Source organism: Aegilops tauschii, chromosome 6, assembly GCF_002575655.3.
Source record: "Aegilops tauschii subsp. strangulata cultivar AL8/78 chromosome 6, Aet v6.0, whole genome shotgun sequence".
Lineage (NCBI taxonomy): Eukaryota > Viridiplantae > Streptophyta > Magnoliopsida > Poales > Poaceae > Aegilops > Aegilops tauschii.
This window is the reverse complement of record NC_053040.3, coordinates 398,680,546-398,692,146: the sequence shown is the minus strand read 5'-3', so window position 1 is coordinate 398,692,146 and position 11,601 is coordinate 398,680,546. Positions and strand designations below refer to the sequence as shown.

The 11,601-nt window shown below is 50.0% G+C and overlaps 1 protein-coding gene across 2 annotated transcripts; it reads right to left on the bottom strand.

Annotated features, from left to right (window-relative positions):
• Nucleotides 1–5,318: 5,318 nt before the first annotated feature.
• On the bottom strand, nucleotides 5,319–10,234 carry LOC109743144 (aspartyl protease family protein At5g10770). Of its 2 annotated transcripts, none has more exons than XM_020302219.4 (2): nucleotides 9,938–10,234; nucleotides 5,319–7,185 (listed from the first exon to the last, which is right to left on the bottom strand). In XM_020302219.4, the coding sequence occupies exons 1-2, from the start codon at nucleotides 10,041–10,043 to the stop codon at nucleotides 5,876–5,878; spliced, it is 1,416 nt and encodes a 471-aa protein (XP_020157808.1). In that variant the 5' UTR covers nucleotides 10,044–10,234; the 3' UTR covers nucleotides 5,319–5,875. The 2 variants fall into 2 exon arrangements, with proteins under 2 accessions (XP_020157808.1, XP_020157809.1); XM_020302220.4 differs by having other exon boundaries at nucleotides 5,319–7,179; nucleotides 9,938–10,151.
• Between the last annotated feature and the right edge of the window lie 1,367 nt (nucleotides 10,235–11,601).

Sequence of the window (11,601 nt, the reverse complement as noted above, 5' to 3'; positions counted from 1 at the left end):
GCAGCATAGACTGCATGCATGGGAGTGGAAGAACTGCCCTTCTGCTTGGCAAGGGCGGTATAAGGGCCATGTCAGGGCTTGCACCGTCATACTAGAGGCCGTGGCATCTCAAGATCTTTGGATTTGGCACTCTTTCTTTGGCATGGCTGGATCACACTATGATATAAACGTGCTTCAGTGCCCACCGGTGTTTGCTAGGCTTGCCGAAGGCAACAGCCCACCGGTGAACTTTATTGTCAATGGCCACAATTACGACAAAGGATACTACCTGGGTGACGGTATCTATCCTCAGTGGACCACTATTGTCAAGACAATACCCATCCCTGTCGGAGAGAAGAGGGAAAGATTTGCCCAATAGCAAGAGAGTGCTAGGAAGGATGTCGAGCGTGCCTTTGGTGTTTTGCAATCTCGATGAGGCATCGTTCGGTATCCTGCTAATACCTGGAGCACGTAGAAACTGTGGGAGGTGATGACTTCTTGTGTGATCATGCACAATATGATCGTAGAAGACGAGCGCCCGGAATGTCTGTACGATCAAGGGTTTCAATTTCAGGGTGAGAATGTTGTGCCTGAGCATGGAGGAGCGGCAACGTTTGAACAGTTCACCCAATTTCATCAAGACATGCGTGATTGAGAAACTCACGTGCAACTGCAAAATGATTTGGTTGAGCATATGTGGGCTCATGTTGGCAACCAATAGATGTATCTTCTTTTATTCGTTTGCAAAACTATGTGAAACATTTTTATTTTTATTTGGCTTGTAAAACTATACTTTGGTTGAGCATATGTGGGCTCATGTTGGAGTACTATTTTATTTGGTTTAAACTATGTTATTTGACAATATGTTTGAATGCAAATCAATGTAAAATTGGGCGGCCAGCCGGCCACGCCGGCACATATGGGTCGGCGCGTTGGGCGTGCTGCCGACCCATATCAAAAACAGGGCGGACGCTGGGCGGGCGGCCAACCCAAACGGACAAAAAGCGGATGAAATCGCCGTCCGTTTGGGTCTCCCCATTGGAGTTGCTTTTAGAACGTGTGGTTCAGACCACGGAAGTCATCCAATATCGATCTGTATCGGTCCGCGATGCAGTACGGACGAGATTTCTACCACAAACCAAAGAGAAAAGTGGAACAACTTTGCGGGAGTCCGGACCAATCTCAAGCCTATTTCTGACCGCCATGGCCTGCCAAAAAACCCTCCCTCCTCCCACACGTTTTCGGTCAGCGCCATTCCAGAGCGTTAGCGTCCGCATTCATGCCCGGCCAAAGCGGGCGCGGCCGCTCACTAGCGCCGGCATTGAAGCGGCGAGTGTCGCCCCCGCAGCTTCCCGATGCACGCAACTGTCGCACATTCAAACAACAGGACGGTCGCCCATTCGTCCATCTGCCGGCCGCATTAATGGCACGCAGTTGCCGAGGCGTCTCCTCCGACGCCACCCATCCGTTCGCCAGCTGCCCACCGCTATATGAAGTTATAAACCACTGCCCCAGTGCCCCGGTCGTAGCCATAGTCATCCCTCTCTGCACCACTCCCTGCCATGGATCCCTCCACAGCCAAAGCTCTCTGGGACGGGCTGATGTCGGAGCAGAAGAAGGCCATGGCCGCCATTGCTGCCGACTGGCAGGCTGGCAGGCAGCTGGAGGACGCCTCCGACGACGACGTGCAAATGGAGGACGCCTCCGACGATGAGCCAGCGTCACCCTCCTCTTCCTCCGTGGCACCCCCCTCCTCCGCCATCCTCGCCGGTGCATTGCACATGACCATCGGCGAGACCCATGCCCATTATATGGACATGGTGCGGGAAGAGAGGAAGGACCAGTTCTGGGAGGCACAGGCCGATGCCAACTACAACCACAACCTCCTCCAGGAGCATCTGCAGGCGGAGGAGCAGGTCACCGCCCGCAGGGCGGTCCCGCCAGACGCGGACCTAGCGAAGCAGGAGGCACTGCTCGAGTCCTACTACTCCGCCCGCGAGATCCACCTCGCCCGCTGGCGGTATTGACAGCGGGTGGCGGAGGTGGCCGCCGCCAACAAGGAGTGCGACAACGAGGCGGGCGAGGCGTTGTTAGGCGACACCGACGACGAGGAGGCCGCGCCACGACCACAAAGAAGCTGGCATGTTCACGGGCGCCGTCGGCATCGAGGAAGAGTGGTGCACGGTAGATCGCCGCCGCTCGTGTCCCAGGAAGGCCACCGCTCCTCCCCTCCCGTCGACGCCAAGTTTGGTGGGCTCACCATCTTTGGCTGATTAGTCGCTTGGCGGCGACGTGGGGGCGGACAGATTCAGTTTCCGGGGCTCCAGAGGCGGTGGTTACGGAGGCGGAGCTGGGGAGTGCCGAGGCGGAACTCGAGACAGTGAAGCTTCAGTTCTCGGGGTTGATGGCCGGACACGGGACCGAACGCCAGCGATCATTTATATTAGGTATTAAGTATACTCCAGAGCCCGCCTAGTACCACTTTGATGTATTTGTAATGAAATCCGTCATGTTTATATGAAATCTGGTATGTTTATATGAAATCCGGCCGTGTTTATATGAAATCCGTACTTGTTTGAACGAATTTCGTCCGGTTGGTTTGAGTTGTTGTGAAAATGTATGCGGCTAGCATTGGATGTCGTCCTCAAGTATTTGCATCCGCGGACTGCCCCCCCCCCTGTCCGTGAACAGATGCGGGGGGAAATTTGCGGGTTATCGTCGGAGATGCCCTAAGGGAAACAACATTTGTCTCATCAGGAATTTCTTCTAACTAAAACAAATACTCACTAGATACATCTGTTTGAGTGTCAAGTAATATAAATCGGAGGGAGTAGTATTTTCTTCTTCTTCATCTTGGTCACTTTCTGACTATCATATTCTTTACCTACATGTTTCACACCCCTCTTCTTCTATTTTTGTTCACTCTCTCGCCCCACATCACCTTCTCCCATATGTGTTATGAGCCCTTAGGCATCCCAATCACCATGTCATTGAGTTTTGTGGCACGATAGTCATCATCGTAATCACACTCGTCCCATGGATGCTACCTCCTCAACTGAAATTGCAGACTCCCTTGCCTCACTTCTTCACCCTTGGTAGCCAATAGTCTCGGCATGGCCATTGTAGCTACTCCCCCCTTCTCCCTCGACACATACAATAATATGATGTACTACCTCTTTACTAGAATATGCGACGTTTTTGTAGTTCAATTTGAACTTTGAACTTTAAAAGCGTCTTATATTTTTGTGCAATTGAACTACAAAAATGTCTTATATTTTGGTATGGAGGGAGTACATGTGTGGGCATTCACGGTGAAAAGTAGTAGTGCCATTGAAGGACTTGGCACATTCTTTTATATGTCGGAGGAATTACCCTAACCTTTTTTTAGGGAAACAACAGGACTGTGTTTGTGAATTTTGTTTGATTTTTCTAATACAAATGGCCCAAAAGAGAGAGAGAGCGAGAGAGAGAGAGAGGGAGAGAGAGAGAGAGAGAGAGAGAGAGAGAGAAAACTATACAAGCTAGATTACCCTAACTTACCTACAACATTGCCCATACCTTATCAAGTACACCATTATGAGGGTGGAAAATGAATTGCCACGAGCTTCTCTTGAGAATTAAACTAGCACAATGCTCGTGCATTGCTACAGATCCATAAAAAGACTAGGGGTTTAGCCACTTGCTTATGAGATGGTTAAATGACGTTAGTGTCATGCGTTTGTTGCACGATTCACGACTAAAAAGAGAGCAATAAATCAGGTAAGAGGGGTGCAGTAGGCGTTGAGAAGTTTTTGAAGTGACCATAGTAGGTCCTTTGTAAGATTTAAAGTGAGATAACATTTCAATTTTGAAATATAGGAGGACAATGTTTGTCGCCGCGTTGAAATTACAGTTTGTTCTCTCTCTCCCTTATACTATGATATAGAACTTGGAGAATTAGTTGGAAAGAGAAACTAAAATCAAGATCACGATTTTGAGTTGGAGTCATGGTTTTGCATTTGTTATTTTCTGTCTTCTACAAGAATGTTGTACTCACATTAGTAGTAGCGCATTTGTTTAATTGTGTTAGGCCCCACATGTGAGTAGCACATTTGTTTATGTCTCTTAGAAGGTGACTGGATCGTCGTGGGGAGAAGAATTGTGAAGGTTGTTGGACCCACATGTGAACTCACCACCAACTCTAATCTCTATAAGTAAGAAAGATATTGCTAAACAAACTGATACTACGGCAAGGTTGGCACAGGATAGTGTTGGCCGTTATATAAGCAACATTGTGCATAATAGTACTCCCTCCGTTTTTATTTACTCTGCATATTAGAGTTGACTGGAGTCAAACTTAGTAAAGTTTGACCAAGTTTATAGAAAACTATATAAACATTTACCATAACAAATCTATATGATGTGAAAGTACATTCAATAATAAATCTAATGATATTGATTTGTTATTATATATGTTAATATTTTTGTTTATAACTTGGTCAAAGTTTACAAAGCTTGACTTTGATCAAAGCTAATACGCGGACTAAATAAAGCTAGTTGAAGTAGAGTATACCTTTATGGATTTATGTAGTTCTAAATGGAGATTACACTGATTGTTACTCATAGGCCTGGGGAAACAACAATCCTTACTTTAGGGAATAGTGCAACATTGAAGTCTAGTCCAAGGGAGGCGGCGTGTCCCCAATACATGAAAACCACTCCGTGAAGTCAACGTTAATTGGTGGGACACACACCACAATGTTAATTTGAAGTACCTGTAAAAAAGTTATTTTGAAAAATAAAATTTCCCGTCAACAAATATAATGCTTTGGTTAGAAGAATGACTTGATCAATATCTAACGCATTTGAGCCAATTCATATTTTTGGGTTCGCAATGCATGGAAAAAGGATGTACTCCTACCTGACTAGTTGTACTTTGTTTGTTGCAATGATTGAATGTAGTGCAACGATCCAAACACTAATGCTCATTCTTCTTGTAGCAGTCACTAATGTTTCTTTACTTTAAGTTTTTTTTTGCAGGATTCTTTACTTTAAGTTGAATAACTAACTTCATTTAGTTATGATAAGCAATTAGCATTATTTTCCTTGCAATAGCCACTTGTGAAATATATAATTACAAATTGCAACGGTACAAAATATGGAGCCATTGACTAATGACTAGTCTTAAAGGAGCGGACTAGCGTGTGTGACATGTAACCATCTTTGTCACCATGATCTCAAGCGTGGTGCAACAAAATGTGATTGGAGCTGCATCATAGGCGCAAATGTTCACGCCACATATTTCTCATACATGACAAACACCTAATACTCCATACCACAAATAGCACATCTTGAAATCGTGCAAGAAATGTTATAAATCAATTCTGATTCTGCAAAGATCACATCAATACAATATACAGTTTTCAATTTTACAAATTACGTGCTCTCAAACAGGAGCAATTTTTGAAGTTCTAAGGACCATATTCGAAACAAAGGCACACCCTTTAACTTAGCTATACAAAGTGGTACATTATTTTTGACCAGTAATTGCCAAAGAATTTACATGACACAAGTGTTTCACATGTTCTGGCTACGTGACATTCAAGTTATGCATTTCCACTTTCAATATCTGGTCTGAGCAATATAAATAGCTTCAATCCTATAAATAGCACTAATATGTTTTGTGCTCGATGTCTCCTTTTTTATGTAACACAACGAAGCTGTGATAATTAAACATGCATGCATGTACACCACTTAATCAACTACGTACCTCCTTTTTATCTACCTTGTGGCGTGTAGTCGTCAACATCGGTCGAATGACGAGTTGAGAAAGTGAACGTGCATGTAGCAAATTAAATTAAATTAAACCCATTCCGCGCATGCATGCGCTGCTTGCGTGCACCTTGTTCCAAAGGAATTATCTGCAGCCGCCGGCGGCGAAGCCGATCCTGTTGCTCTTGACGTCGTAGACGACGCTGAACGTCTGCTGCTGGGTGTTGCCGATGATGGCGGCGCTCCTGGCGGGCGCGAAGGCGAGGCACGTCGTGGAGCTGTCCACGTCGACGAGCAGGTTCTGCGCCGACAGCTTAAGCGCCGCACCGCCGGAGAAGGCCATGCTGACCGCCGGGACGCGCAGGCTCGACGCCTGGCCCACGAAGCAGGTGTCGAGGATGGAGTAGGCGTCCGCGCGCTTGGTCCCCTTCATGGCCCCCGCCACCGCCTTGCTGAGGGCGTCGTAGACGGTGGTGGGCAGGCGCGTGATGACCGTGCCGGAGTCGATGATGGTGGGCAGGCTGGAGTACTCGGAGGAGGAGATGGCCAGCGGCTTCCCGGCGACGGTCATCCCGGAGAGCTTGATGAAGTAGAGCGAGTCGTCGAGTGTGCTGGACACCATGGGCGTGTAGGAGTACTGGCCCGGGTTGTAGGAGCCGATGGAGAGGTAGCCGGAGGAGGAGGAGGACGGGAGGCAGTAGGAGAAGGAGTAGCCGAGGGTGGGCGCGAGCTGGTAGAGCAGCGAGAGCTTGTTGCGGGCCAGGCCCATGAGGCCGGCGGAGCGGCCGAAGAGGCCCTCGTTGTCCTGCCCGCACCCGTAGTAGAAGTTGGGCACGCTGTTGGAGCCGAAGGAGACGGTGTCCTTGCTGAGGTACCCCACGGAGAAGGAGCTGTCGCCGTAGCTGGCCTGGTAGATGCAGACGTCGGAGGAGGAGCAGGCCGCCGGGTTGAGCGTGGCGGTGGAGAGGTCGTTGCACTGCGGCGTGGAGCAGGAGACGGCGGCGTAGGAGCTGGACGTCTTGGGGTCGAACACCGGGCCGGACTGGCGGTGGCACGACACCCGGCAGGGGGAACACTGGAGCCAGGTGAGGGAGGAGCCGGTGTCCACCACCATGACGTACGGCTTGGCTGGGGTGCCGAGGCCCATGCGGGTCACGTAGTTGCCCACGCCGTACGACGTACCCGGAGTGAGCGGCACGGACGCCAGGGAGGCCGCGACGCCGTCGACGTCGTCGTTCGCCCGGTAGAGCGAGGCCACCGTGACCGCGGGGCGCGCCGAGGACGACGACGGCGCCTTGGCGAGGCGCGCGGCGAGGGACGCGATGCGGGCGTCGTCGTGGGTGAGCACCGCCGAGAACGGGAGGTCCGACGGGACGGACACCGGCGAGCAGGGCCCCCGCGAGTGGTGCAGCGGGAGGTGCATGGCGGTGCTGTTCAGGTGCTCGAAATCTGCAGCTGTCGAGCAACACACAGTCAGTACTTCCTTCAAAGTAACCGCAACTTATTAACCCTGACAGAATTCACTATTGTTACAGTATACGGATTAGTTTGCTGCTGACAAGCAAGAGCGCAAGACCGTTTGTACGTTCAGTGTGCATCGTCAGCAACCACTGGACCTACCGCACCACCGGGCAGGCAGCTCGACCAATCGTACGTATCGTTAGCAGTCTTGTGATCTGAGACTGAGAGTGATCGATGTCCTAGGATAATGTATCGATGCCTCGCCCGACATGGCAGCCGTGCAGTGCCACGTACTACCACCAGTGGCAGTGTGGCACTGTGGCTACTGAGCACATCACATGTCATCAGATTTGGAGGTGTCTGTCAGGGTTTCGGAGTAAAGAAACCTGACACCAGATTATTCCTGTCCGTCATCTCCTTTCCCGATGGGCCTCCGAGTTCGGCTCGATCACACACACATGCATGGCCCAAACGGCCGAACCAACAACACATGCAAGGGTGGTTGTATGCATGCAAGTGGCGACCATGTCGATGAGAAGATAAAAGGTTTTGCGCACGAGAATGGCAGCTCTCGTGATCGCCTTCCGGGGCGCATAAACTGGCCATAACCGTATTAAATCGCGCCCGATATGGTGTTAGTGGTAGTAGGTGGCAGAGAGGCCACTGCAACATGTGACTTGTGAGAGCATAAAGCGAGTCAAAAACGGCATATAGTGTGGAAAAAGAAGCAGTAGCACCATGTTTATTTTTACTCTGGGAATCAATACTGTCACATACTCCCTCCGTTTCAAAATAGATGACTCAACTTTGTACTAACTTTAATACAAAGTTAATACAAGGTTGAGTCATCTATTTTGAAACGGAAGGAGTATATATATATATATATATATATATATATATATATATATATATATATATATATATATATATATATATATATTCACATGTGGGGTGGAACTTGCACATTTCATCTAGACTCGCCCATCTCAACACTCCTACACAAGTTTTGCATCATTGCATGCGTGCATGCAGGGTATATATACCAGCTACATACAGTCACCTAGAGTATTATTTTGGAATCCTGGTTCGCGGCGCTGAAATGTGAGTTTTTTTGTCACGTTGAAAAGTCCAACAGGAATGAACACACGTCGGCAAGGAAGGGAGCCGTACGCTTTTGGTTGGTAGCTAGCTTAGGTACAGTTAACAGTACAGTACTCACCATGATATGGATGATTGGGGTGGTTGCCATGATTAAGGGCCACCAGTCAGTTCAACACGCCCTCCATGACTTTAGCGCCTTAAGCACACAGTACTACCATAACATGCCATGCCAGTACAGGATAAGTACCATATATTCTTATTATTCAGGCAAAAAGGTTTAAAGGTGAACACCCGGAGATGAGATATTTTTCTCAGGGAGAACTAGCGCCAAGATCGACTGTACATCCGGAGGGCCACCACTGCATTAATTGGATGATTGGGGACGGGCAACAACCGCTCTGATAATCAGACAAGCTAAGCTAGTGTTCAGGATGGACCTACAGCCCCAGCCAGATATGGCTACACGTACGCGAATCATTCCACGCTCCAACATTTCCGGCGTGGGTACGTGCCGAGCCACAAAAGCTGAAGCAGAATTGACGTCCGTCGACCAGACACCACTGAGAACGTAGTACCTCTGTGTGTGTGGGCATACATCCTGGCCGGCGACACGCGCCTGCTGCCCGCCCATGCATTTCGGCGGCCATCCCGCCGTGTCGCGCTAGATACGGTGGTTGGCGGTGGGGCGCGTACGGGGCAATTGATGGACCGATCGATGGACTTCACGGGCGGCCGAAGTACCATCGATCGGCCACTAACTCACTGGCCATCAATTCTATCTATATCGGTGTCGATCGGGGCCATGTGAATGTGATATGATCGATTCGTGGGCCGGAAAGGAGCGGCGTTGATTAAGCGGCGATTAGCGCGGCATGATTGGCGTAAAGCTGCTGTGATGAGGCGCCGATTGGTCGTGGACGAATACGTGCGCCTACCCAAGCGAAGCGCTTTCCATCCTGGCGCTGCCATGGAATTCCGGCGGAAAGTATGCGTAATCTATCGGTCATTATGCACCTAACAACATGGTGGTTATACTACCATTATTTGCTTCCCGGTGGAGAAAAGAATTGACAAAAGGGAGGAGATTCTGTCTGGATTGCCCTTTTGAAGTTTTGGTTCCGGCCATGGCTGTCGACTCTCACAGTTACTGTCTTTGACAGTTACAGACGCTTTAGACACTGCAGGTTGGAAAGTATTTTTACTGCGTGATGCATACGGTGAATCTGACCTGTCTCGGCCTACATGTGTGTCACAGTGTTACTATTTCGGTTCAGTTTCAGGAGTCAGGACAAGAGTACTTCAACCTTCTGGCTGGCCACTTCAGCAAGGAGCCAAGGATACATCTTCAGATTAACCCATCCTAAGGACTGTTCTACACCCTTGTAAATTTTCGAGTTCTCCGCTCAAGCTCTTTATAATTCATACCCTTTTCTATTCCTACTGAAAAATCCAATCTAATACTATGTCAAGTCATCGTGTACTGCTGTTTTTAGCAAGTCAGCAAAACAGTTGTCTTTGATCCAGTTGCATAAGCAAGACGCAACCAACGGCAAAGCAATTATGCACACACACAAGAACACCATCCAAGAAATCTAGCCAGTCTAGGAGGAAGGAAGGAAGCAAGGAGGGAAGGAATTATATATACCCTGCACTTGCGAGGAGCAGGCGTCGGCGACGTCCCTGATCGGAGTCGCCGCCGCGAAGAGCAGGGAGAAGGCGGCGACGAGCAGGGGCACCGGCGCCGGCGCCATCTCGTCCGAACCGAAACCTTCTTCTTACCCCCTCTCTCCCCCTCTTCTTCTTCCTCCTTGCGGTGGCTGGCTCAGTGCAGGCTATGGGTGGGTAGATAGCACCAAGCTCAGCACCCGTGTGCCCTTTTATAGAGTTTCCCCGCCGCATGGGCGCGCGGCCTTGGCGCCCGGGAGTCCCACGCACGCACGGGTAGCTTTCAGCGGCTTTGAACCATCTTTCATCCATGTGGCAACTCCAACCACCGGATTACCAAAACGATATGTGACCGACGCCGCACGTTTGGGCACTGCTGCTGCTGCCTGTTCAGACTCTGCCGTGCGCTCAGCCCGGGCATCGGAATATATTCTGCACTGACTGACTGCCGGCGTGTTCTTTTTTCAGCGATATGCTTTCTTCAGTTACACAAGCCATGCGTGTATTGCCGCCTCCGAAATTAGTATCTGTATTGTGACGGGTCGAAGGCAAGGCATAGGGTACTAGGCAAAAGCTGCTTTGGTGTGTAGCCCAGCAAAGTCGGGTTCGGTGCGCACATTCATGAGGTCGATCGGGTGAATCAGGCTGGCAGTTAAGCGCAACCATCGCCAAATTGAAGCCGTTCTTACGGGTAACGCGCGCGTCCATCGCAGTGGTTAGCGAGCTCGAGCCACCATCAGAACAATTATGTGTCGTACTGTCATGGGCCATGGCACTTGGCGTCTGATGCATGGCAACTTCGGTCCGGGCGGGCTCTGGCCACCGTGCAACTGGACCTTCACACGACTCTAACTCTATGGTGGCTGGCAATCAGTGGCGGTACAGTGCAGTGTAGTCTTTCTTGCTTGATAATCATGGAAAAGGGAAGAGAGTGACCTGCTAGCGAACCGATATTAGACCCATGTCATGATCATATTATTATCATGTTCCCATTGGAGCAAATTCGTTATATTACCGGAGAAACGGAATCCATTGTACGGTACGAATTCTACTTAATTTGCTCTTTTTATGGGTACTTTTGATTGGTTTCCGGAGCTGGTGTAAATTATCGAAGTCCAGGCCTCTTTAGGCTGAGCTTGCAGCCACCATGCAAAGGGAAAAGCCTCACCTCACTCACTTCCTAGGAATAAGAAAGTGACCTCCATTCCGTGCTAATCGACGGGGATCGATCGCGGCTTTCTGACCGACGATCATACCATCATCGTCTTTCTCCTCGGTGCGAAATCGGTGGTTGCTACCGGTGGTGGGGAGACGGAATCTTGCAGTGCTGCTCGTGCGTGATTAGCCGATGAATCTTTAGAGAAGCTTCGGCTTGAAGCCTTGGATGGGGGCAGCGCAACCGCCGATGGATGGATAAAGGAGACGGGACGGGGGCGGGAATAATGGAGCGAGAGCCTGTCAGGCCGCGGCGCCTATAGCTAAGCGAGCTAGCTGCATCTGCATGCGCGGAGGCACCAAACGGAGAGTCCGATCCAACCGACGACACGGCCACCAGCAAGAAAACGACCGTCTTACCGACCACGTGAGCTGTCCCGGCGTACGTCCCGGCCGGCCGGCCGGCCCTCACTAAATCGCGCGCCGCCC